The sequence below is a fragment of the Cucurbita pepo genome, chromosome LG01 (genome assembly GCF_002806865.2).
Source record: "Cucurbita pepo subsp. pepo cultivar mu-cu-16 chromosome LG01, ASM280686v2, whole genome shotgun sequence".
NCBI classification, from domain to species: Eukaryota; Viridiplantae; Streptophyta; class Magnoliopsida; order Cucurbitales; family Cucurbitaceae; genus Cucurbita; species Cucurbita pepo.
The window spans coordinates 213064-238525 of record NC_036638.1 but is presented as its reverse complement, the minus strand read 5'-3'; the positions used below and the strand labels follow the sequence as shown (position 1 = coordinate 238525).

The window sequence follows — 25462 nt, the reverse complement described above, 5'->3', positions numbered from 1 at the left end:
TATTGAACAAGTACTAGAAGTATATTTCTTACAAACTTAAAATAATTCTAGGAAGTGATCGAAACAAATCTCCAACCTTACTGTACCCAAATAAAACAAATATTAAAAATGAACCAGTGAAGAAACGCTAAGCCAAAAGGCATAAATTTGATCGTTTGTTCTTACTTTGCATATGTTGTCCACATTTATCCTTTACCAATACATCAGTTATGATAAACTAAAATGGCCCAGAAGTGGAACCATATGAGAGCTTAAAGGTTAAATGGCAAGTTCAAAGCCATATGAATGAGAGACATTTTACAATTTAAGATTCTGAGAAAGGCTAGCAATCTGGCATTCTTTCTGCCTGCAAGGAAAAGCAAACAAGTCATATAATTTGAGAACAATCTGATTTATGTTCACACTATAAGTCATAGAGAGGAAAAAATCCACATCCCTTATAACTAGGATGTTATTTAGAGAGGTCGGTGATTTCAAATTTGTCAAACTGAACAAACGGGAAAACTGAAAGCTACCTCTTGAAGAACACCTTTTCTGAAGAAAATAGTTTGAGAAAAATAGAGTGACCCTTACAGAGAGCTTTGTCAACTCCAGTGAGCATAATTAACTTTCCACAGGTCCTTTCATTGAGCATACAAACCGTACGAAATTTGCGAGAAAGCTTAGCAGCAAGCAAGGTTTCTTTCTTTTTTGCTTTTTTTTTCTTGGAGGGTTGTGTCTCGGAAGAGAAGTGTAGGTTTTCTTAGTGCAGTGGAATCATAATTCCCCTTAAGACAATAAGCACAAGCCTTCTCACCCTTAACTTATGATTATTAATTTTTCTCTGTTGCTTTGGTTTAAGACACATTATACGAATACACAAATGATTCAAGTGATTGACGAGCATAGGTTTTCAATAAAAGATCCACCCCGNCAAAAACCCTCCGGATTCTTTTTGTAGAGTCAGTGTACTTACCGTGCAACCTTTGCAATTAATCCACCCATTTTGAGCAACTAATACTTGCACTCCTCAACAGGTTGTAATTGCTGCAGTCTACTTGAACAGAACCATTCAGAGCAGTTAATGAATAACCAGGTCCAGGAGTGCTTTGAAGCGCTGCAGGTTCTGCTGAAGTTGCATTCTGTTCTGTTTTACAATTATCATCATCTTCATCTCTTGGTGTACAGATTCGCTCCCTATGATAGTAAAGGATAAGCAAGGAGGGTGATACTAAACCAATTAAATAAAAGATGAAGATTGCAAAACATCACATGCTTTGTTCAAACATTAGTTATACCTAGGCAAGGAGACATACTTCCTCAGGAGCGGACTGCCTCTCTCACCTTTACCAGAGTGTTCCTCCAGATGATCAAATTGACGCTTGAATTGATCAATTCCACTAATTGACACATTTTTTAAGGAAAGAAAAGAAATTAATATTAATCTCTTGCAAATAAACAACTAATAAATCAGTCAGAGTTTGTTACCTGGGATACAAGAAGTGACTCTCAGAACCTTGAAGGTATTCCTGTAGCATTTGAGGATGATACTCTAAAATCTGTTACATTTCAAAAGGATAACTTGAGTGGACTAAGCAGAATTGCATAAAACCCAAAACTAAGAAAACACCTGACCACCAAATATATAAAGCAATGATTTTATGAGTCATACTTCTCTATAAATAAGCTCTCTGACATCATTTTTGGTTAACTTTCTCCTTTCAAACTCAAACTCAAGTTTTGAAATGGGTTGCCTCGATGGTTCATCCTCCACATTTGCAAGCCCATGGAAATATGGATCAGCTAATGCCTATACAAAAGGACATTAGAGATGAATAAGTTTCTGCGAAAGTCATGATAGCTAAAAAGCAGTTAAAAATTAGTATCACCGAATCCCACCTCCTCAGCAGAAGGACGATCCTCCGGATCAAATGCAAGCAGACGCTCAAGTAAATGAAGAGCAAGTGGATCTGCATTAGGGAACTTTCTTGACAGCGGAATAGGGTGCTTTTTTTTCATGCTATTCAAGTATCTTTTAGCCTTTTCATTACGAATCTATAAGGAGGGGAAACATCAGTTCATAATCAGGACCAGAGGGTCCAAGATATGAAAATTATGTAAAGACAAATTTTGAAATAGAAACCTTAGCAATGCATTCAGCCGAAGGAGTACCAAGTAAATCAGTTATTAGATCCAGCTCATGCACAACACTATTCCCAGGAAACAATGGCTTGCCTGCCAACATTTCAGCGAATATACATCCTATGCTCCAAATATCAATAGCTGGTGTATACTACAAATCATAGTCAATGAAAATATGTCATGGTAAACTCAGGAAACCTCAGTCAGATCGGCACATGAAGTTCACTTTATTAAACCATGTACAATGATGTTGATTTAACAACGGTATTGATAAGGGTAGAAGAAACCATAAAAATGTTTATTTAGTTTTCTAAAACTAAACTTCAATGTGCCTACACTTATATACTGGATGTTTATAGGGGACAAGAAACTGAAAGGAAGGCGAGTTCATCATAAAGGGCCAGAAGCATGTATGAAAGAGACAGATACAGAGAATCTGCACAACCATAAACATATAAAAAAAGGCAAAGCCCATCTGTCTGATAGTCCAACTGACTGCTCAGAGGAATGTGTCTGGCTAACCATCTGAGAGGGGAAGAGAGAAGGTGGGGAACGAAGCTTCAAATTAGATCAAAGATTTCCCACGCAGTCACATGATTGGACTTCTTTTGCTTTCCTTTTTAAAAAGGAAAACACACTTAAGAGTACAAGATTATGAAAGAAAATTTCCAGCAGCAAAAATGAACAAGAGAAGCAGACAAACAGAGAACAAAATAAAACAGACAGATAGATAACAAAATCATCAATTACATACTGCAAACACAACATAAATATGGTTGAAAAGCAGAATGTAGAGCAGGATATCCTTTAGTTACCTTTGAGAAAAAGGAGCCACAGAGTTCAGGAGCACGGTACCATCGAGTAGCCACATAATCCTTTGAAGAAGTGATCAAAGTCAGTCAGTTAAATCAAACAGGATTTAATCAATTTACAGAAAGCTTTTAACCCCTAGAATAATTGAAACCATTCTTTATCTTGCCACAAAAAGAATACACACAGTCCAAAAAATAGCAGATGGGGCATCAGTAAAAGATGCACGAGCAAGCCCAAAGTCACAGATCTTCAGTTTGCAGTCTGCATTGGCAAGTATATTCTTTGGCTTCAAATCTCTATGGAACACATGTGCTGGAAAACCCCAAGATAAATCAGATCCTCTGAATGCATAGAAAGATATTTTACCAAAGCCAGAAAAAAATGGAGGCCTAACCTGAATGTATATACTTCAAGGCTCTAAGAAGTTGATACAAGAAAAATTGATGATGTTGAGGGGTGAGATCATCATTAGCTTTGAGTACATGATGAAGGTCGGACTCCATCAACTCAAAAACAATGTACAAATCTTTGAACTCCCTTCTGGAAGGAGGGAGTATTATATGTTTTATGTCAACAATATCAGGATGCCGAAGAAAACGGAGGAGCTTAATTTCTCTAAGAATCCGTGTAGCATCCGAAACATGCTCGAAGACATTATTTATCTTCTTGATGGCAACTTTCTCGCCAGAGTGAGTGTCTATGGCAGATGCAACAACCCCATAGCTCCCTTTGCCTATAACTTCTTCAATTTCATATTGAGTAGCTTCACCATATTCGGTGAAAAATTCCTTGTCAACCATCTTCTGATTGAAATGATAGAAGTTAGAATCAGTAGAACAAAATATAAAATAAGTAATAACGTAAAGACAACAAACAAATTGCAGCAAAAACCGTTCTTTCTTGAACTATGGATATAAAACAATTACAGTAATCAGACCGTGAGAGATTTCAGCAAAAATGCCTTCCCAGTCAATTTCTCCCAGAGATCTTCACACAAGCCGAACAGAAATCGTCAAAATTGACGCAATTGTATCTCCATAGAGAAGAGGCAGTACAACTTTGAAATGTTCCACTCAATTATATTCACAAACAACGAATATTATTGAACTGTTGTTCTATTTCCATATTTCTCCCCCCAACTTGGAAGAGTCAACTCACATGGAATTCAGAAATATTCACCACAAGAAAGTGATACGATCGAACACGATCATCCATTACAGAGTGCAATCGGTTATGGAAAACGACAAATAAACGAAACCCTTAAAGCAAACAAACAGAGTCCTCGAAGTGCGGACCTTATCCTCTGAAATTCTGATTGCGAGAAAGCCGGTTATGGCGAATAAACTAACCTTGTGAGGGTCCACAGAGGCGTGTGAGTGATGGAGATTATTCCTCTGGAGAACCTTGATGGTCTTCAACGCTAAAAGAAATGAGAATCGTAATCGAAGACCGTATAAACCCCCTTACTCATGGTGCCGGGTTCCCCAGAAGAAGAAGAAGAAGAAGAGAAACGCAGAAAGGAATGAAGAGAAGGATCCGTGATCGATGACTCCATTGAAGACCAAGTTGAAGCTCTGGTACAAAATCAGTTTCCTCTCTCCTTCTGTCGGCGTCTTTTTCAAATAAATTGGAAGCAGTTGAATGACTTTTTTGCTTAATTCAATTACACGTTTGAAACGTCTCAAAATAATTTTATATATATATGAAATTGCATTATTGTCAAAATGTGACAATTGAATAATAAAAATAAAATTCCACTCAATCCCATCCATCACCCCCTCTATCTTTTTTCTTCCACCCAATCTACCTAAAAAAAAATTTATGGATACGGAGAATTTATAAATTTAATGGCTCGTTATAAATTTATTATTTAAGAAGATTAATATCTGATATAGGAGTCGATCTTAATTCTGAGTGAGCTGTAAACTCTCACCTATAAGAGTTTATCATTTAATTTGCATAGGTAGAAACGATTTTTATAACGGATAATGAATGGTTTAACATTTTCCCTAACCTAACAAATTTGAAAGCGATAGATATGGCTAATCAAAAGTCTCCCATTTGGTTGTCACCAGCGATTCAGAATTCCTTAGAGCTTCCTTCACCATGCTGGTACACTGCAGCTTTGGGTGCAACCTTTGGTTTCCCTTTGCATTGGTGGAAGTAAAAGCATGGGCATTATGTGAGTCTCCACCTCCATTGCTGCAGAGTTGCAGCTTCATCATGTCAAGGCTTTGTATTTGCTTTTGAACTTCCCTCACCTTTTCCAATTGAAATGAATTAGAGTTGAAGTATGTGAGTTTCTATGAATATTATTGAAGTCGTTCCGTTACCTGTTCTCTTCTTTGCAGCCTCAGGTCTCCCACCACTTGAATTTCATCCAACGCAATCAATTGTCTCATAAGCATTTCAGTCAAATTCTCCACTTCAGTTTCTGACACTCTCCCATCCTTACAACCTTTCATGTGAAGAGATTCAACCTATCAAACACCAAATACAAAACCCCTTTTGAAAGCTCTTATGAATGAAACGAGGAAGGAAAAAGAATCCAAATTTGATACCTCTTGAGACAGCTTTTTCACTTCCATGCTAAGTTGTTTTAGCAATTTTGAGGAGTTTTGGAAGTTTGCATCTTTAAGCATCTCAAGGCATCGTCTTTCCTTGCTTAGAGTGTCTTCAACCAACACAAGTTTTGAGCCATTTCTGAGTCTTGCCACATCTAGATAGCTTTTTGAATCCCTCACTTTGTTTTTGTATATTACCTTTTGCTCTTCTGGGTGCAAACCAGTTGGTTCTGCCAACATCTTTTTTAATTCACCTGCCAAAATTATGCATTTATCGACAACACTCATCAATCTCTTTCCAAGATAATATGATATCAAATATAGTGTTAGCTAGTGGACATTGGACTCGAGAAAATGATATCGATATGAACCCAACTCAAAGCTTTTGATTTGATAAGTAATGAAGAACTCGGAATCATATTCACACCCAAAAAATGAAAATGAAGGAAATTGAATAGATGCAAAGAGAGAGATGATATTACCGAAGCTTGCATGGGAGCTGATATGAAGGTGATGGTAAGAAGACCCAAATTTGACCTTAAGTTCGATGGTGGGAGGAGAGGGATTTGGATTTGGATTCAAATCTCTGATTTGAACAAACATTCCTCCAGGCCTAACTTCCAATTCTGAAACTCCTTGCCTCCGGTTTCCATCAATGGATGAGTTATTCTGAGTTGAAACCATACTGCAACCCTTTGATTTTGGTGCCTTCGCCTCTCTCTTTCTCTCTTCGTTTCACATTGCTTTATTAACAGCACCAGAGGAAACCCATAGGAAGAAGAAAGAATCTTGGAGTTTGCCAAAAGTTCAATCATGGAATCACAAAAAGGAAGCCTGTTTTTGATTATTCATTGCTTTACAACAAAAACATAAGAAAGGTTAGGGAAGAGAGAATATGGGAACTTAAAGATAAAAGAGGAAGTGAGAGAGTAATGGCCAGAGAACAAGTTTTGAGTGAGGGAAGGAAGAATCTAATCCGTAAATATTTGATTTTTGAATTTTATGAAATTTTAATTACTAAGAAACACGTATTTAGACCCAATAAAAAAAAAAGTCGTCGAGTTTTAAACACTTGGGCCATAAGAGTTTTCCATTAAAAAGTGTGGCCAATTGAGTAAAGACTAACTGTTTGATCTTTTAAGAGTATGGATAACTCTAAGAATGAAGAGTTTATGGTCCCTAACCTGATTTCCCTATCAACCCAAAGGGAAAGAGAGATACTGGTATGAAGCCTAAACCGCACAGTGGAAGAAGAGATCTAATTCTACACCAAATCAAACCAATGAACAATTCTCAAATAATTAGGAGTTAGGGCCCAATAATGGTGTATCATGTAATATAATCTGAGTTATTTCACATTGTATTCATCAATAATGCATTGTTGGTTGTGTAATGTATGGAAAGAGGGGTTCCTGATCGTCACCTCCAAACTGCTTGGCTGCTCAATCATATCATCTCTTCCTCCATGAACCGACAACCAAACTTTCTGGCTTGACGCCACCCTATACAACCTTCATTATTTTATTTACATTTTCCCTAACTTTTTACACGTGTCCATTGTCCATTGGTATAATCAAAAGTCATTGAAACCCTAAAATTTTGAACACCCAAATCAATTTTGTATGCAAAATTCGAGTTTAGGGACCAAAACAAAATAAATACAACTTTTTTTTTTTTTTGGTTGTGTTTCTTTTCTGTTATTATTTGTCTGCTGATATGCCATTTACATCTATATTTGAGTTAACCTTTTGGATCTTCAATTTTCATCATCCACTTCGGTTTTCTCTCTCTTGTACCTTTCTCTCTCTCTCCTCCCCCACCTCTTAAAACTGCCTATTTCTTCTTCTTCTTGGTTTGCAAAGCTTCATCAACAGACTTCCATGGCGGTTCTACCAACCAACTCTTCAAGATTGGATCTCACCATCTCTGTACCCGGCTTCACTTCATTCTCATCATCACCACTTCCTCCATCTGGTACACCAACATCTTTCTTTTTCGGTTTTAATAGAGTACGAATAAATGATTAAATACATGGTACCATGTGGAGTGAATTTTTTAAAATTAATTTTTAGTAGTGATTTTAAGTATTAAAAGTGTTACAATAAGTTTTGAATGGATGATTGAAGGTGTAATAATTTTTGGTTGCAGCGGTGCGAGATTTGGACATGAATAGAGCGCCGGATGAAGAGGAATGGATGATGGGAAGCATGGAGGAAGATGAAGAAAACAACAGTGGAAGCCATCCAAGGAAGAAGCTACGTTTAACAAAGGAACAGTCTCATCTTCTTGAACAAAGCTTCAGACAAAACCATACCTTAAACCCAGTACTACAATTCTCCTTCTTCTTCTTCTTCTTCTTCTTCTTCTTCTTCTTCTTCTTCTTCTTTTCTTTATTTTAATCTCTCAAAACCCCAATATTTCAATACCTTTTTTCCTCCATTTCTTTTTTTGGTTAGAAACAAAAGGAGACTCTTGCGGAAGTGCTGAAGCTGAAGCCAAGGCAGGTTGAGGTTTGGTTTCAGAACCGAAGGGCCAGGTGAATCAACTTATATCCTATGCATGTTTTGGTGATTCTATTATAATTCTTCAGAACCTAACAAAGGAAAGATTTAATCCAAACTAAAAGAGGAGGAGGTTTGAGAAGGAACAGGAATAGGAATAGGAATAGGGATAATCCACAAACAAGTGTTGTTAATTAAACTATATAACATAATGTTGTCCGCTTCCATAAAATAATAATAATAATGGAATTATGGGGTAAGATATGCAACGCCACCAAGAGACAATAGGTGAGCAAAATTATGAACTAGTTATGATGTGGTTTCCCCATGAGTTTAAATATTTCAATAACACATACAATGTCGAGGCTGCTCCCCCTCGCCGCCTCGTGTGTGTGTGTGGCTTCACTGCCCATATGCATATCATATTATATATTTTATTCCATCTTTTTCCTTACCCATATGTGTATCACCTCAACATTTGCATATCTATCTAATTCTCCTATGTGTTGGATTCCGAGTATTAAAATCATTCAAGTTTCGAAGCCATTACAACTCATTATTGTGTCACCCTATTATGGGTACAAAAATTATGGGTACAAAGATGAAGTGAAAATAAGGTGATTAAAGTAAATTTGCATACACCATTTAATTTGGTTGGGTAATAATTAGAATCCAAGAAGACAATAATGATGTTCTTGTCTTTCATGTAAAAGGGTTTCAATTTGCATTTATTTCACTTTCATGTATCTTTTTTGTTACCCACAATTATTCGTATTTTTTGTAGTCACAACATACTATTTTTCAAACTATATTATTATTGCATTTACTTTTGCTTTTGTATTAATTAAGCATTTATTTGGGTGTGAATTTAAAAAACAAAATAATATATCCATAATCACTCCATTAATTTGATTTACATTTAATTATTCATTAGGAGCAAGCTGAAGCAGACCGAGATGGAGTGCGAGTATCTGAAGAGATGGTTCGGGCTCTTGACGGAGCAAAACAAGAAACTGCAGAAGGAGGTGGAGGAGCTGAGGGCGATGAAGGTGGCGCCCCCGACGGTGATTTCACCACACAGCTGCGAGCCGCTGCCGGCGTCGAACCTCACAATGTGTCCACGCTGCGAGCGCGTGACCACTACCACCCTCGACAAGACCCGCATTGTCGTTTAAGCTGGTCGGCCGCTGCCCATTATTGCCTTTTTTTTTTTTTTTTTTTTTTTTTTTTTTTTCCNGCGGAATCATCACTCCATCTTAATCAAAATATGATTCACTCTCTTTGTTTTATCTTCTTTTTTTCGGCGTTTTAATTTTAGATACACATATAGTCATATTAAAAATATATATAATTATATACATCCTGTCTAGTCTATAAGGGAGTGCTTTGTTTGTGTCTATGTTTGACATTAGATTGTGTCTCGTTCTTCTCAACTTTTGAAAGGTGTGTTTTGGTTCTTATTTTAGCTTCTGTATTTGACCTGAAACTTGATACAATTTGAAGTAATGTAAGCAAGCAGCATCTTTAACAGTCGAAATCATAAAACCATGATAAAATGGGGCATGCTTTAGAGGGGGTAATGCTTAAAATGATGAAGAATGATATGATATTTGTGCATAAAGTGGTTTGAAAATGTTGCAGAAAGTGGTAGCCAAAAACATCCATTGTTGTAGGCAGCAGAGGGAAGGTAGGGGGTACGTAAAAGCAACAACAGCACAGAAGGCATAATGGAAACACATTGGAAGGCCATTGGACCCATTTTGTCTGAATGCTTTTGTGAATTCGGCGCCGCAGCCGACGATCCAGCTCCTTTAGGCTTCAATTATGCAAAATGTCTCCATATATCCTTTACCTTTAACTTTCAGTTAGGTTAATTAAGTGAAATATTTCTTAAGTTTCAAATACTACACTGCCTCTCTTTTTAATCTTCAAAACCTAAATCATTACTTAATACAACTTTAAGAACAAACGTACGACACATTTCTTGTGTTTTATTTTATTTATTTTATTTTTTTTTTATTTTTGCCCTTCCCTATGGCATTAAATAGCATTAAAATATAGTATTTATTGTGTGAATCGTCATCAATAATTTAACATTTAATTTCTAGATTCTCTCTTTTTCTAGATTTTATATATATTTCTGGTTTTTTTTTTTTTTTTTTTTTTTTTTTTTTTTTTTTTTTTTTTTTTTTTTTTTTTNGAATTATTTTAACTTCTGACATTATTTGAACTTTCTATTGAAGGGCTTTCCTTGGCGATTTTAAAATAAGTCTTCTATTAAAAAAAAAATAATAATAAATTCATACACTTCTACGAGTAATGCTTTATTTTCCTCTACAACCGATATGGGATCTAACAATTCACCTCCTTTGGGGGCTTAACATTATCACTGACACCCCGTCCCGCGTCTAATTATGATACTATTTTTAACAGCTCAACTCCACCGCTAGCAAATATTTTTTTTCCCTCTCATACTTCTCTTCAACGTTTTAAAATGTATGTACTACGGAGAGAGTCTAACTCTATTCCAACCAATGTCTTGCATCGTCCGATGATTGACTCTAATACTATTTATAACAGCTCAAACTCACTACTAACAAATATTGTCTACTTTGACCGGTGGTTGTATGAAGTTCGTCTTACTTGTAGAATTTATATAGGGAAAAGAAAAATTGAAATCTAAGCAAAAACAATTTAAATGGAAAATCAATTATTATTTGACTTGCAAATGTTCAAAATTGATATGTTTTAGAGATTGAGAAATAAAATTTTGTTAGGTCATAGATATGTAAGAGAGGATGTAAATGAAATTTTTTTGTTTATTAATAATAATTTTTTTAAAAAAATCTGAAAATAAATAATATTTTTTCGATATCAATATATACCAACAAAAATTAGATTTTTTTTTTTTTTTAAAGATCAAAAGTGTTGTAAACATTTAAAAATTTTGAAATAATGTTGGACAAAACTGACGGTAGAGGCAGTTTTGATTTTTTTTAAAAAAAAAAAAAAAATTAAGGGTATAATTAAAACATTTGATTTATTTTGGGTGTATTTTTATAAATTATATTAAATAATTTTCTTTTTTAAAAAGGCAACCCCACAGCCTCGCCCTTGGCTATAAATAGGGGCATCAGGTCATTTAGGGTTCCGCCTCCTAAGACTTCCTCCTATACCTCGAGCACATCCAGGTAAAATCTAGAAATTTCCCTCTTCTTCATTTCGCATTAGGGTTTAGGCTTTCTTAATTTCATTCAATCCATTCTGAATAATCGAGAAATCGATAGAGGGCTGAGGCATTTAAAGGGGAGAGCATTAACATCGGTGGCTCTGAATAACCTGTAGGTTCTCTGCAGGTTGCCCTGCTTCTCTAGCCCTCAACAGCAATTTCCAAATGGTATCATAGTACGGTTGAAGTGCTTTGGAATGGAATCGCTTCAGATTTGTAGCTCTTAAGAGCTTTCTTTTCTGAGTGTGTTCTCGTTCCGATCTTCTACACTCATCCGCCTCCATACGCCATTACATTTTGTATCTCATGTTCTCTGTACGTTGTGAAATTAATTCTGAATCTGGATTGGGTGTTAGAATGTAGTTGTACGTTTAGAGTGTAGTTTGTGAGTGATTGATTTTGTGCGATGATCGTTTTTTAGAACCTTGCCGTAGAATGCTCAAATTGTAATCAAGCAGCTTTGTTGCTGATTGAATCGGTATTTCAAGCATCAAGGTTAAAGGTTCTATACAATTGAATATAAGAACGATATTATTATCTTTTTTAAAGATTGGATTCGATTATGGAAGGAGATGGCAAAATTTGATTGAACACCAATTTATATATAAGTTTTCCCCCATTTTTTGAGTTGTCTGTCTATGGTTTTGCAATCGTTTCTCCATTCATTAGGCTGATGGAATTGAAAGCTTTTTTCAGGATGGATCAGTTGCGGATTAGTTTTGATTTAACCAATGAGTAACCTCTGAGTAGGTAGGGGTATCAAAAGAGTCACAATGGGACACAACGGAGTAATAAAAAAGTTTATTATCTGAAGCAACCCTACACCATTTAATATAAAGATGTAAGAATATGAATTTGAAAAGCGATTGAGCAACAAAAAGGAGGGACTACTCTACTAATAAAGGGGTGGAAGAATAACTGTGAGAACAACTGTGGCCGCGTAGAGAAAAATGAGTAGACCTGTGAAGTTGATGATAAGGTTTTCTTGGGTGTGCCCTAACAAAAACCAAGTGTCCAAGCTTTGAAGCAGCCCTAATTCAGCAGTGCAGGTTGCCATTAAAAAGACGAATAGTCCAAAGTAAACGTGCCATGGCATTAAGCTGGCTCTCCTCCTTGATTCTGCTCCGGGGAAGAAGTACGCAAAGAAGCCCACTAACCACTGCGTATCAACATCATAATAATTAGCAAAGAAAGATATCAAAGTCTGGAAAGAGGGAGATGGCTGGGACAACGAACCTGTAGACCATACAAACAAACGGTGATCAAACCAAACCAAGAGTGCAAAGAAACAAGATTCGTCAACTGGATGTCATGGTGAAACTTGAAACTCATACAAATCCCAAAAATTGCAGCAGCTAATGCAATTGCATGCAACCCCAAATGCACCACTTTTCTCCAGTATTTTTTTGCTGGTATTGACTTGTATGCCATTATAGCTGCGCCATATCCCAACCATAAATACTATTAAGATTTATTCATGACTTCAAATCATTAGTAATTTGCCTTACCTTGCCCTCCAAATAGGATGAGCCCAATCACCATTAAAAGCACATGCAGCTGAAGAACAAGAAGAATGAAAAATTCATCAAACCTTTGCTTGTGAAACCGCTAATTAAAATTATAGAAGAAAGGAAGTACATTTAGAATCTTGAGCTTGTTATCTGATTTGAAAGCAACCCTTTCTCTGAAATGGAGGATCCATACAAGAATCAGGACTGCGATAGATATGGCCACCAAATGACCCAACAAAGTGACTGGCCTCGCCATTATGTTGAAGTTTCGTTTGAACGCCATTGAAATAGCCTAAAAAAGCTGTATAGATTAATGAGAGGTTGAGAAGAATTGGATTGGGAGGCATATATATATATACGTATGGATATATACTATGTTGATGTCTCCGATTCAACTTTGTTTATCACAATCAACGACAACCAAAGCCAAAGCCAAAGCAAAACCCACCGCCTAAGGCCGGCAGCTCTCCGCGTGAAAGAAGAACTTTTAATCATCTTATATACAAAAATGCTTCATAAGGTAAATGTTTGTATTTGAAACATTTATTTTTGTCTTTAAGAGTTTGATAACATTGACGAACTGCTATCCTGTTCAAAACGACATGTCGTCTACTTTGTTTAAATCCTCGTGGGCCTCTATTTATGTAACTCTCTATCATGGGCTTTTTGTTTGTTTACTAAAAGGCCTTTTCACGTAATACATTGTATCCCTATTTTTTTTTTTTTAATATTCAAATATATTTTAAAATTTTTTTTTGTAGATCTATTAAATACAAAATTTATAAAATTTTTACAATACATCCATAAATTTTAGATGATACTAATTAGGTCAACCATTCATTAAATACAAACTTGAAAGGTTAGTATTGGTTTTTGTTTTTTTATTTTCGAAAGTGGTGTGTTTTATTACCATTTCTTTATATTGTTTTTTTCTTTATGTTTAGAAAATATTTGAATTCATAGTGAAATTATAAAATAAAAACAAATTCTTAAAAACAAACAAACAAAAATTACATCAATTTTTTTTTTTTAAAAAAAAAAAACAATATTTACTATAAATATATTATATTAAAGGTAGATGCAAAATTTGTATTAAATTCATGGAACTGCGGATATACAAGAGACAAGGAGATGTGGAGCCCTACTTTGTTTCCACCAATATTGTGTGTTGTGTTTGGTGGCATTGTGTGAGTGATAATTTATTTAGATCGAATATACATATTCTCAAAATAAACAAATAAATATAAATTGTATTTGTGTATTTTGTGTATTTTTTGAATTCTGAACTTTTAAATAAATGAATAAATTTTCAGATCAGTTACTGGACTGGCAGTTTTTATAATAATGAAGAAAAAAAATTGGGAAGAAGACATGTTTTTAAAATTAAGAAATACAGGAGGATTAAAAATAGAACGAAAAGGAAAAAAAAGAAAACCCAGTATTTTAAGATGATGAATGAATAAATTAATAATTAAAAGGGGAAGAGAGAGGAATTTGTGAAATTTGTAGTGCCGTCTATGTGGGACCCACTCCGTTACTGGACACAGGACACAGGACACAGGACACAGGAGACGCCAGATGTCTCTAACGGCTACTTCTTGTTGTTCTTTTATTTATAGTGTTTATTTATTAAAAAATAAATAAAGAGAAAGAAGGAAAAAAACAAAAAATGTGGTGGGGGAGAGGTTCAACGTTCATCATCGTAATCACCGACTGCCACCTGCGGCGTTGTGCCAGTAAGTAACCAAAATTGACACGTTGCAAATCCTACATTTCCTTCATTTTCGTTTTACATCTTCAAACAATTGAAAAAACAACACATCCACTCATTCTATTTATGTTTCTTTTTTCTTAGTTATTCATGAAATTTAGTGAATGGGTACAAAAACAACACACCTACAATACACGATACACTTTGAATTCATTTCTTTCCACCACTTTTTTCTGTGTGTTTTGTTACGATTTATTAATTTATTTTTTATAATCTGGGTACAAAAATTATAGGTGGCATAAGTATTACAAAATTCCAAGACAGAATTAATGAGAAATAAATTTAGTTTTAAATATGCAAAAAAAGTCACCTATAACATACACTCCCATATAATATATATTCATGGACTATTAATCATGTCTTTTTAAGAAATTAATTCAATTACTGGAATTACTCCTCACCCAATACCAGTTTTTTTATTTTTTTATTTTTTCAAAAATGATAGTTTGTCCAAAAATTATGTATTCTAACCACTGTTTTGTTGAGAAATAATAGTAAGATCTCATGTTTCTGAAATCACACAAAAATATATTATATTTCAAATGAAATATTTAAATTATATAAAATAATAATAATAAAAAAAAAGGAATTTTGAAGCATCTTTTGAAGGAAGACAATTTTGGTTCCATCGGTGCTTGCCCTTCCCTTCCACTTACATTACACGCCAACAAAGCGCCTCTTCTTCAACCTTTTTCTACCCATTTTCTTCCATCTTTTTCCACTCCTCTTTCTCTCTTCTTCTTTTCTCCCCATGGCTTTCTCTTCTTTCTCCTTCCTCTGTTTTCCCCTTTCCTTCATTCTTCTCCTCCTTCCCTCTTCTTCTTCCCCTCCAAATCTTCCAATCCTCTTCTTCGACGAAGCCTACACCCACTTGTTCGGCGATCACAATCTCCTTGTTCTCAAGGATGGGAAATCGGTGCATCTGCATCTAGATGAACGAACAGGTTCTCTCTTTCTCTCTTTCTTACTTCCCTTTCATTTTCTCTCTTTTTTGCTCGTTTTTTTTTTTTAATTTTTAATTTTGTTTCAGGCGCGGGATTTGTGTCCCAGGACCTTTATCTTCATGGGTTCTTCAGTGCTTCCATTAAATTGCCTGCGGATTACTCTGCTGGTGTTGTGGTTGCTTTTTATGTGAGTATGGAAATTGGAATTCACTGGGTTTTAATTTTTTTTTTTTCTGGAAATGGAAATGGAAATGGGTTCAAGTGTACCCTGTTTAAGTTCTTAATAATCTTGACCTGTTTCAATCCATGAGTTTCTCATGATTTGACAATATGGCTGTTTTTCTTCATTTGATTTTGTTCTGTATTCTTTTACTCTGTTTTCCGTGTGTATTAGTGGGGCTGTTAATGTGTTAGGATTGTGATAAAGAACTTACTAAACACAACTTACTAGTTTCTACCCTCTGATAATGGTTTTAAGTTCTCATCCAACAAACACTTTCAGAGTTTTTAAATGTGATTAAATACATTGCTTTTAAGGGGTCACCTAACAAACACTTCAGTTCTTAGACACAACCATAGGGCACCTAACAAACACTTTTTATGTTCCAAGTGTTTTTGGAAAGAATTATAGCAAATCCCAAACATACTCTTAGCTGTTCAGGTTAAAATTTTAACTTCCATTGCTGCGAATTGGATGTTGGACTCAACCTGTAAGTTGAGTTGAATTTGTTCAGTTGTTGGGGTAATTTATTCAGAATTTTGTTAAAAAGTAGCGGAAATGTTAGTAACTGGGATAAGTAACTGTGGGATGACAGATGTCGAATGGCGATATGTTTGAGAACAACCACGATGAGATAGATTTCGAGTTCTTAGGGAATATCAGAGGAAAAGAATGGAGGGTTCAGACCAACATTTACGGGAATGGAAGCACCAACGTTGGCAGAGAAGAAAGATATGGCCTTTGGTTTGATCCAGCTGAAGATTTTCATCAGTACAGCATTCTTTGGACTGATTCTGTCATTATGTAAGCTATTTCATATGTTTTTTTTTTTCTTCTCACAGAGTTTGGAATCTCCCATGTTTTGTTTTGTTTTTTTAATGATGTTTTTCCAGTGCNTGTACCCTGTTTAAGTTCTTAATAATCTTGACCTGTTTCAATCCATGAGTTTCTCATGATTTGACAATATGGCTGTTTTTCTTCATTTGATTTTGTTCTGTATTCTTTTACTCTGTTTTCCGTGTGTATTAGTGGGGCTGTTAATGTGTTAGGATTGTGATAAAGAACTTACTAAACACAACTTACTAGTTTCTACCCTCTGATAATGGTTTTAAGTTCTCATCCAACAAACACTTTCAGAGTTTTTAAATGTGATTAAATACATTGCTTTTAAGGGGTCACCTAACAAACACTTCAGTTCTTAGACACAACCATAGGGCACCTAACAAACACTTTTTATGTTCCAAGTGTTTTTGGAAAGAATTATAGCAAATCCCAAACATACTCTTAGCTGTTCAGGTTAAAATTTTAACTTCCATTGCTGCGAATTGGATGTTGGACTCAACCTGTAAGTTGAGTTGAATTTGTTCAGTTGTTGGGGTAATTTATTCAGAATTTTGTTAAAAAGTAGCGGAAATGTTAGTAACTGGGATAAGTAACTGTGGGATGACAGATGTCGAATGGCGATATGTTTGAGAACAACCACGATGAGATAGATTTCGAGTTCTTAGGGAATATCAGAGGAAAAGAATGGAGGGTTCAGACCAACATTTACGGGAATGGAAGCACCAACGTTGGCAGAGAAGAAAGATATGGCCTTTGGTTTGATCCAGCTGAAGATTTTCATCAGTACAGCATTCTTTGGACTGATTCTGTCATTATGTAAGCTATTTCATATGTTTTTTTTTTTCTTCTCACAGAGTTTGGAATCTCCCATGTTTTGTTTTGTTTTTTTAATGATGTTTTTCCAGTGCCATTAGCCATGGGAGGTGTGAAAAAGTTCATTTGGAAAGTTGATTCAGAAAGTCTATGGTTTATGTGCATAGCCCAAAGGATTTGATGTTCTAAAATTTGTTCTTTCTTTTGGTTCCTAAACTTTCATGTGTTCTGTTAAAATGGTGTCTAAGCTTTCAGATGTTCTATTTTGGTCCCTCTAACTTTCAATTCAACTACTTCGTAAAAAGAATGAATCATTGATATATTGCTGAATGCTTCCACTGTTTTGTTATATGTAGATTTTATGTGGATGAAGTTCCTATAAGAGAAGTTAAAAGAACAGCTTCAATGGGTGGTGACTTTCCATCCAAGCCAATGACTTTGTATGCAACAATTTGGGATGGTTCAGGCTGGGCCACCAATGGAGGCAAATACAAGGTAAACTACAAATATGCACCCTATATCGCCCAGTTCTCCAAATTTGTATTGCATGGTTGCACAGTCGATCCGATCGATCTGCACTTCTCCAAGTGCGACGACCTTACACAGAACTCCGAAGCCACCATCCCCAATGACATCACAACTGCTAAAACAAGAAAAATGGAGAGTTTCAGGAGGAAGCACATGACATACTCATATTGCTATGATCGTCTTCGATACAAGATCCCTCCTGCAGAATGTGTCATTGTACCTCAAGAAGCCGAGCGACTTCGAAAGTTCGACCCTGTAACATTTGGAAAAGGGCGGCGGCACCACCGTGGGAAACACCATCACTCTAGCCAGGCTGAGTTCACTTCTGCTTGAGAAGGCTGTCATTGTTTCATTTTTTTTTTTTTTTTGGGNATTAATTTATTTTTTATAATCTGGGTACAAAAATTATAGGTGGCATAAGTATTACAAAATTCCAAGACAGAATTAATGAGAAATAAATTTAGTTTTAAATATGCAAAAAAAGTCACCTATAACATACACTCCCATATAATATATATTCATGGACTATTAATCATGTCTTTTTAAGAAATTAATTCAATTACTGGAATTACTCCTCACCCAATACCAGTTTTTTTATTTTTTTATTTTTTCAAAAATGATAGTTTGTCCAAAAATTATGTATTCTAACCACTGTTTTGTTGAGAAATAATAGTAAGATCTCATGTTTCTGAAATCACACAAAAATATATTATATTTCAAATGAAATATTTAAATTATATAAAATAATAATAATAAAAAAAAAGGAATTTTGAAGCATCTTTTGAAGGAAGACAATTTTGGTTCCATCGGTGCTTGCCCTTCCCTTCCACTTACATTACACGCCAACAAAGCGCCTCTTCTTCAACCTTTTTCTACCCATTTTCTTCCATCTTTTTCCACTCCTCTTTCTCTCTTCTTCTTTTCTCCCCATGGCTTTCTCTTCTTTCTCCTTCCTCTGTTTTCCCCTTTCCTTCATTCTTCTCCTCCTTCCCTCTTCTTCTTCCCCTCCAAATCTTCCAATCCTCTTCTTCGACGAAGCCTACACCCACTTGTTCGGCGATCACAATCTCCTTGTTCTCAAGGATGGGAAATCGGTGCATCTGCATCTAGATGAACGAACAGGTTCTCTCTTTCTCTCTTTCTTACTTCCCTTTCATTTTCTCTCTTTTTTGCTCGTTTTTTTTTTTTAATTTTTAATTTTGTTTCAGGCGCGGGATTTGTGTCCCAGGACCTTTATCTTCATGGGTTCTTCAGTGCTTCCATTAAATTGCCTGCGGATTACTCTGCTGGTGTTGTGGTTGCTTTTTATGTGAGTATGGAAATTGGAATTCACTGGGTTTTAATTTTTTTTTTTTCTGGAAATGGAAATGGAAATGGGTTCAAGTGTACCCTGTTTAAGTTCTTAATAATCTTGACCTGTTTCAATCCATGAGTTTCTCATGATTTGACAATATGGCTGTTTTTCTTCATTTGATTTTGTTCTGTATTCTTTTACTCTGTTTTCCGTGTGTATTAGTGGGGCTGTTAATGTGTTAGGATTGTGATAAAGAACTTACTAAACACAACTTACTAGTTTCTACCCTCTGATAATGGTTTTAAGTTCTCATCCAACAAACACTTTCAGAGTTTTTAAATGTGATTAAATACATTGCTTTTAAGGGGTCACCTAACAAACACTTCAGTTCTTAGACACAACCATAGGGCACCTAACAAACACTTTTTATGTTCCAAGTGTTTTTGGAAAGAATTATAGCAAATCCCAAACATACTCTTAGCTGTTCAGGTTAAAATTTTAACTTCCATTGCTGCGAATTGGATGTTGGACTCAACCTGTAAGTTGAGTTGAATTTGTTCAGTTGTTGGGGTAATTTATTCAGAATTTTGTTAAAAAGTAGCGGAAATGTTAGTAACTGGGATAAGTAACTGTGGGATGACAGATGTCGAATGGCGATATGTTTGAGAACAACCACGATGAGATAGATTTCGAGTTCTTAGGGAATATCAGAGGAAAAGAATGGAGGGTTCAGACCAACATTTACGGGAATGGAAGCACCAACGTTGGCAGAGAAGAAAGATATGGCCTTTGGTTTGATCCAGCTGAAGATTTTCATCAGTACAGCATTCTTTGGACTGATTCTGTCATTATGTAAGCTATTTCATATGTTTTTTTTTTTCTTCTCACAGAGTTTGGAATCTCCCATGTTTTGTTTTGTTTTTTTAATGATGTTTTTCCAGTGCCATTAGCCATGGGAGGTGTGAAAAAGTTCATTTGGAAAGTTGATTCAGAAAGTCTATGGTTTATGTGCATAGCCCAAAGGATTTGATGTTCTAAAATTTGTTCTTTCTTTTGGTTCCTAAACTTTCATGTGTTCTGTTAAAATGGTGTCTAAGCTTTCAGATGTTCTATTTTGGTCCCTCTAACTTTCAATTCAACTACTTCGTAAAAAGAATGAATCATTGATATATTGCTGAATGCTTCCACTGTTTTGTTATATGTAGATTTTATGTGGATGAAGTTCCTATAAGAGAAGTTAAAAGAACAGCTTCAATGGGTGGTGACTTTCCATCCAAGCCAATGACTTTGTATGCAACAATTTGGGATGGTTCAGGCTGGGCCACCAATGGAGGCAAATACAAGGTAAACTACAAATATGCACCCTATATCGCCCAGTTCTCCAAATTTGTATTGCATGGTTGCACAGTCGATCCGATCGATCTGCACTTCTCCAAGTGCGACGACCTTACACAGAACTCCGAAGCCACCATCCCCAATGACATCACAACTGCTAAAACAAGAAAAATGGAGAGTTTCAGGAGGAAGCACATGACATACTCATATTGCTATGATCGTCTTCGATACAAGATCCCTCCTGCAGAATGTGTCATTGTACCTCAAGAAGCCGAGCGACTTCGAAAGTTCGACCCTGTAACATTTGGAAAAGGGCGGCGGCACCACCGTGGGAAACACCATCACTCTAGCCAGGCTGAGTTCACTTCTGCTTGAGAAGGCTGTCATTGTTTCATTTTTTTTTTTTTTTTGGGCAATAATTTCCGGCTGTTTGATTTAGATGGGTCTGTTCTTTTTTGTGTATAAAAATATATAGAGACAGTTGAAGGAGCATAGATTTTATTTAGGAATCAGATGTGTTTTTCATGCGGTTTGTTTATTATGTATAGTTAACACCATTAGGATTTTCCATTGATGTTATAGGTGGTTGTTGACTTTACATTAATTTTTTTTTTCAATTTAATAATGATTTATGTTTTTTTTTTTTTTGAATTTACTTTAAATAACATAAATTAAATGAGTTAGAAAGACAAGTCAATGAACCCAAAAAATAAAAACAAAAAACTACTGAACTCCCTAAAATTGAGCTTTAATTTTTTGTTTGAAAATACACTATTTTAAAATCTGTATGAACACTCAAGCTTTTGATGTCTCAAAACAAAATCAATATGTAGGTAGCTGCATGACCACAAGGCTAATGCTGGTGTTATCCTTTCCACTTCATGGAAATCTTTGAAATTTAAGGCATTTGTATAATATTTATTATATAACATAGGAGATAAAGGACATCCATTAGAAATTACGTTAAAGAGTGTGGTTAATCTTAATCCATGATATACCAGAGTTATGTTTCTACATTTGGAAAGTATAAAATATAGTGACTTTTCAAAATCTCTCTTAAAGAAGAAGAAGATAATATCCAAAGTGGCATTAGGAATGAGTTTTCCCATCTAACCAATAATTGTTTTGGACAACAGAAAAAAGGAATGAAGTAAAGGATTTTGAAATGGAACTCCCCTTGTTCTCCTTGATGGTAGTAGCAGTTTGATGGTAGTATCAGTCTTTGAATGTTGCCGCTATCTACATTTCGCTTGTAACTCATTCAAGTCTGCAGCCGACCTGCTTTTCTTCTCTCTTTTCTTTTTCTCTTTTAAGTAATGCATTTTTCTCTGTCTTCAAGCTTCTCCACCTCCTGCATTTTGGGCCTCTACATTCTCATTTTTCTCCTCCTCCTGCTGCTGCTTTGGTTGTTCTTCCTCCGTCTTTTTACAACTCCCACTTCCATCCATGCTTCCATTGCATTCTTGTCTTTGAGGTTTTGCTTCAGATTTTTCCCCTGGAGAAGCACCTGCATTGTGATCAGATTCCGTCGGACCATTTTCCTTTTCTGCAAGGGAACTCGTCTCCACTGCGGAGTTTGGCATCTGTTGAGGAGATGGAGCACTGGAAGAACCTGGAGGAAGGAATACTCCAGTGCCAGGAACAGGGAGACGAGGCGGAGGATGCCTTGGATGAGCAGCAGGCCATGCAGGTGGACCAGTTGGAATTGGCACGGAAGGAGGGAAAGGCATAGGTGGTGGTGGTGCTACAGGAGCCACCATTATTGGTGGGATGCCATTTGGTGGTGGCAATTGGGGACGAATGGGTGGCACGGGTAGAACGCCTGTCGATGGACCCATAGGGTAATGCTTCTGTCCCGGGCAAGGACGAGCATTGGGTGATCTAGCAGATGGAGGGCCCCAACTGGAATATGAACCTACATTCAAAGATGTGCGTTGCCCATCAGCTGGTCCTGCTCTTTTTGGTTGTGATTTGGTCAAGGTAACAAGTATCCGTTGCTTGCGCATAGCAGGAATTGCATGCTTAGCAAAATCTGCAGATTTTCCTTGCACCACAAGGAGGCTCCTGTGTTTTACAATAAAACACAGACAGTACATATCAGGAAGAGGGGACGATCAACATAAGAAAGTAAAAGTAAACAGAAAAAATGTAAATATGAGGCAGAGGATGAAAGAAGGTTCGGAGAAATATGCAGATTAAGAATAAAATAATTACCCACCCCGGTGCAAGAGACAATGTATTAGCCCCTCTATAATTGCCAGAATGGTCTGAACCAATTACTCTACCAAAGGTCATTTCACATTCAGTCAAAAGGAGGACACCAACAGGCCTCCCAAACCATGGTGGCCAGACATGAGGCTGAGAATGATCACCCTGAGGATATCAACCAATAAGAATATTAGTCTGGAACATACACTAACGAAAACTTGCAAAAAAAAAAAAAAAAACAAGTATGCGTTTGATTAGTGACCTCGTTATAAAAGTCAATGATGCAGGAATCTGGTTTCACTGTCATCGCTTGCTCCCGAACCAAGCAATCAATGAGATCTTGAAGCAATGAGGGGATGGATTCTATTCTTCTATCTGTAAAATTCACTAAAAATGGAGATTTAAAATACTACATCGAACAGAAACTAACATCAACATATATTTTCATGGCTATATAGCTCAACTAAATTTCAAAAATTACAATCCAAATCAAAGATAATGGTAAATGCCTTTTGAGAGCCCTGAAGAATTGTCGTCATCATGAGCTGCATCTGCAATTGGAAAGCCTAGCTGGATCATCTCTCTCCCATGACCCTTCATCGGTCTTTTTGAGACAATATATGTCGGGCCTGATTTTGTGGCAGAGAAAAATATAATATTATTCAGTTTAAGAAAACTACGAAATATAAAGAAGTTGTCCATCCTTAAGTACCATTCACTTGCATAATTGTAGGGTACTAAGATATCAAAGTAGTTCATTAGATTTTCAACATCCTTATGTACCATTCATTTAAGTGATAGTTCCCATTCTTCAATTCATTATCTCGAGGCTGTATGTAATATAATTGTCATCTGGTTCAAAATTGGATAAACCTTCACAAAATCCATATTAATTGAAATTTATTTTGATAACTTCCTTGAAAAAGATGATAATCAATTTTCTTAAAGTAACATAAATATAGTCAAGCTGAGTTAGAAAGAACAAGAACTTGCCTTGGAGTTGCCCTCTCTTTCCAGAAGCCCTCAAATCATTCACCAATGAAAGCAGCTTTGAAACCTCAATATCATCCAATAATTCTTCATACAATTTCAATCCATCCATCACATTAAGCTATATTAGAAGAAGAATGAAATAATAAGAAGTGAATCGGTCTACCATGTCAAGCTAAATGTGAAAGACTCTTTCCTACACAGAATCTCACAACAAAGAATCCAAGAACCAAATTCAGGATAAAATTAAACAGTTATACCGTCTTTCCATCAAATATCTCATTGGCAACAAAGGTTCTTGGGGCTGTGGCAGCATACTGCTTTCCATTCCGGCTTTGAACAGACTGCAGCTCCTTATCTGGGGAAAGAGTTGGTTGATAACAGATTATAATGATGCCCTTTCATTAGTAAAAAATATATTTTTGATAATTCCACTACCAGTGGGATAAAGCAGCAAAATTAAAATAAATTATGATTTATGATACAATTGTTTGTAATTTCTAACTAGATCAACTACAAATATGATTTAAGGAGCAAGTACTCACCTCTTTGACTTGAAGAACACCCATCATCAGTAGGTTCAACTTGAGATTCTTTATTGCTTGCATTGTCTTTTAAATTTTCTGCACACTTGGGTTTGCTATTACTTTGGTCCTTCCCATGAGTATCTACCCAACAAACAAGCTTGTCAAAATTAAGATGTACTCCTATTTTCAACAACATAATATATAGCTGAAGTAATTCAAACCTCTAGGAATGAGATAGAAATAACAAGAATCATGTACATTTCAGTTACGCTCAAAGTCAATCCTTAAAATTGAATAAAAAGTTTGGTCCTTGCACTTTCTTTTTATTCAATTTTAACTTTTAAGTGTCCAATAGGCCTTGAACTTTTAAGGTTCACAGTCTGATTAGACATAGTCCATGAACATAACTTCTAATTTAGCCAAAAAATAAAGTTCATGCACTATTAAACGTTGATAGTGGAACAAAAGGCTACCTTTTATGTCCTCAGCTGACCCTGAATCTTTATCGTTCAATTTTCCATCCTCCCCCGTTGCATTACTTTCCTCGCATGTATTACTTACTTGCTCAACCTTCCTAAACCCTACAAAACTTGAAGAATTCCCACCATTACAAGACTCTGCACAAGTGACCATCTCTTCCTTGACTGTGGCTTCAACGCGATGGCCATGCTGCTGATGCTGCTGCTTAAATGCTGGCCCAGGTCTCCTAAACAACTTCGACCCCACTTTCATAGGATCAACAAACCTCTGCTGCCTTCTAGAGGTGACCTGCTGAAGTGCAACCATCACTTCTGCCACTGAAAAGTACTGCTGCATATGAAGCACCGGCGTCCAATTACACCGCCGTTGCTGTATACACCCAATAACAACATCATATTCCCCAGGCTCTCCCACAGCACGCAAATGATGGCAAAGGGCATCAATGATCGCATTCGAAGCAGCAAATTCGCCTCGGAACCATGAGATAAGCCCATCACGCTCATCAGGATACCAGGGGCGGGGGCGGTGCTGATGGATCTCACCACCGCCATTGCCTCCACCACCGCTCACCGCAACTCCGCCACCGCTCTGAAACGGAACTTTATCGGAAACACCCACATTTCCCGACGGCATTGCCATGAGAATCCCTAACGAGAAAAAAACACTAAACCCGCATATAGAGTAGAATATCCTCAAATTTGAGATCCAATATGAAACAGTACAAAATGAATGCCTTAAAGAAAGAAAAAAAAAAAAAAAAAAAAAAAAAA

The 25462-nt window shown here is 36.0% G+C and overlaps 6 protein-coding genes and 1 long non-coding RNA gene across 12 annotated transcripts in view; 4 read left to right on the top strand and 3 right to left on the bottom strand.

Annotated features, from left to right (window-relative positions):
- Positions 1-117: 117 nt before the first annotated feature.
- On the bottom strand, positions 118-4614 carry LOC111795898 (mitogen-activated protein kinase 9-like). Of its 4 annotated transcripts, none has more exons than XM_023678540.1 (11): positions 4284-4614; positions 3329-3737; positions 3119-3246; positions 2937-2996; positions 2123-2272; positions 1879-2034; positions 1652-1789; positions 1468-1538; positions 1278-1379; positions 956-1176; positions 118-346 (listed from the first exon to the last, which is right to left on the bottom strand). In XM_023678540.1, the coding sequence occupies exons 2-10, from the start codon at positions 3732-3734 to the stop codon at positions 972-974; spliced, it is 1416 nt and encodes a 471-aa protein (XP_023534308.1). In that variant the 5' UTR covers positions 3735-3737; positions 4284-4614; the 3' UTR covers positions 118-346; positions 956-971. The 4 variants fall into 4 exon arrangements, with proteins under 4 accessions (XP_023534308.1, XP_023534299.1, XP_023534323.1 ...); XM_023678531.1 differs by having other exon boundaries at positions 3329-3734; XM_023678555.1 differs by lacking the exon at positions 4284-4614 and adding an exon at positions 3872-4249.
- Positions 4615-4845: 231 nt separating this feature from the next.
- On the bottom strand, positions 4846-6244 carry LOC111795922 (BAG family molecular chaperone regulator 1-like). Its single transcript, XM_023678566.1, has 4 exons — positions 5981-6244; positions 5496-5752; positions 5268-5414; positions 4846-5195 (listed from the first exon to the last, which is right to left on the bottom strand). The coding sequence occupies exons 1-4, from the start codon at positions 6180-6182 to the stop codon at positions 4977-4979; spliced, it is 825 nt and encodes a 274-aa protein (XP_023534334.1). The 5' UTR covers positions 6183-6244; the 3' UTR covers positions 4846-4976.
- A 1065-nt stretch (positions 6245-7309) lies between these two features.
- On the top strand, positions 7310-9208 carry LOC111795933 (homeobox-leucine zipper protein HOX3-like). The gene is made up of 4 exons (XM_023678577.1): positions 7310-7472; positions 7647-7822; positions 7955-8034; positions 8934-9208. The coding sequence occupies exons 1-4, from the start codon at positions 7379-7381 to the stop codon at positions 9172-9174; spliced, it is 591 nt and encodes a 196-aa protein (XP_023534345.1). The 5' UTR covers positions 7310-7378; the 3' UTR covers positions 9175-9208.
- A 1898-nt stretch (positions 9209-11106) lies between these two features.
- LOC111781039 lies at positions 11107-12726 on the top strand. Its single transcript, XR_002812939.1, has 2 exons — positions 11107-11190; positions 11925-12726. It is a non-coding gene; the product is annotated as an uncharacterized LOC111781039 (long non-coding RNA).
- Positions 12727-15141: 2415 nt separating this feature from the next.
- On the top strand, positions 15142-21123 carry LOC111777857 (probable xyloglucan endotransglucosylase/hydrolase protein 28). Its single transcript, XM_023657586.1, has 5 exons — positions 15142-15454; positions 15541-15641; positions 16270-16478; positions 17687-18210; positions 20886-21123. The coding sequence occupies exons 1-4, from the start codon at positions 15262-15264 to the stop codon at positions 18189-18191; spliced, it is 1008 nt and encodes a 335-aa protein (XP_023513354.1). The 5' UTR covers positions 15142-15261; the 3' UTR covers positions 18192-18210; positions 20886-21123.
- Positions 18674-21085, top strand: LOC111777847 (probable xyloglucan endotransglucosylase/hydrolase protein 28). The gene is made up of 4 exons (XM_023657574.1): positions 18674-18980; positions 19067-19167; positions 19796-20004; positions 20358-21085. The coding sequence occupies exons 1-4, from the start codon at positions 18788-18790 to the stop codon at positions 20860-20862; spliced, it is 1008 nt and encodes a 335-aa protein (XP_023513342.1). The 5' UTR covers positions 18674-18787; the 3' UTR covers positions 20863-21085.
- A 322-nt stretch (positions 21124-21445) lies between the features above and the next one.
- Positions 21446-25462, bottom strand: part of LOC111802330 — a 4484-nt gene continuing 467 nt past the window's right edge. The window contains exons 2-9 of one of the 3 annotated variants that reach the window (XM_023686656.1): positions 24686-25425; positions 24231-24353; positions 23946-24043; positions 23689-23806; positions 23205-23324; positions 22958-23070; positions 22706-22860; positions 21446-22551 (exon numbers count right to left, since the gene is read on the bottom strand). In XM_023686656.1, the coding sequence (XP_023542424.1) occupies positions 21822-22551; positions 22706-22860; positions 22958-23070; positions 23205-23324; positions 23689-23806; positions 23946-24043; positions 24231-24353; positions 24686-25331 (2103 nt within the window). In that variant the 5' untranslated portion in view covers positions 25332-25425 and the 3' untranslated portion in view covers positions 21446-21821. The remainder of the gene's footprint in view (positions 22552-22705; positions 22861-22957; positions 23071-23204; positions 23325-23688; positions 23807-23945; positions 24044-24230; positions 24354-24685; positions 25426-25462) is intronic. The other 2 variants (XM_023686672.1, XM_023686665.1) reach the window with 2 other exon arrangements.

Coding starts and splice junctions, on each gene's coding strand:
- LOC111795933 (XM_023678577.1), top strand. CDS start 7,379: ATGGCGGTTCTACCAACCAACTCTTCAAGATTGGATCTCACCATCTCT. Junction 7,473..7,646: donor ATCACCACTTCCTCCATCTG/GTACACCAACAT, acceptor TTTTGGTTGCAG/CGGTGCGAGATTTGGACATG. Junction 7,823..7,954: donor AAAACCATACCTTAAACCCA/GTACTACAATTC, acceptor TTTTTTGGTTAG/AAACAAAAGGAGACTCTTGC.
- LOC111795898 (XM_023678540.1), bottom strand. CDS start 3,734: ATGGTTGACAAGGAATTTTTCACCGAATATGGTGAAGCTACTCAATAT. Junction 2,997..3,118: donor CATCTGCTATTTTTTGGACT/GTGTGTATTCTT, acceptor ACTTCTTCAAAG/GATTATGTGGCTACTCGATG. Junction 1,177..1,277: donor AAGTATGTCTCCTTGCCTAG/GTATAACTAATG, acceptor TTACTATCATAG/GGAGCGAATCTGTACACCAA.
- LOC111777847 (XM_023657574.1), top strand. CDS start 18,788: ATGGCTTTCTCTTCTTTCTCCTTCCTCTGTTTTCCCCTTTCCTTCATT. Junction 18,981..19,066: donor GCATCTAGATGAACGAACAG/GTTCTCTCTTTC, acceptor ATTTTGTTTCAG/GCGCGGGATTTGTGTCCCAG. Junction 20,005..20,357: donor TGGACTGATTCTGTCATTAT/GTAAGCTATTTC, acceptor TGTTATATGTAG/ATTTTATGTGGATGAAGTTC.
- LOC111795922 (XM_023678566.1), bottom strand. CDS start 6,182: ATGGTTTCAACTCAGAATAACTCATCCATTGATGGAAACCGGAGGCAA. Junction 5,753..5,980: donor CAGCTCCCATGCAAGCTTCG/GTAATATCATCT, acceptor TAATTTTGGCAG/GTGAATTAAAAAAGATGTTG. Junction 5,196..5,267: donor GGCTGCAAAGAAGAGAACAG/GTAACGGAACGA, acceptor CAATTGGAAAAG/GTGAGGGAAGTTCAAAAGCA.
- LOC111777857 (XM_023657586.1), top strand. CDS start 15,262: ATGGCTTTCTCTTCTTTCTCCTTCCTCTGTTTTCCCCTTTCCTTCATT. Junction 15,455..15,540: donor GCATCTAGATGAACGAACAG/GTTCTCTCTTTC, acceptor ATTTTGTTTCAG/GCGCGGGATTTGTGTCCCAG. Junction 16,479..17,686: donor TGGACTGATTCTGTCATTAT/GTAAGCTATTTC, acceptor TGTTATATGTAG/ATTTTATGTGGATGAAGTTC.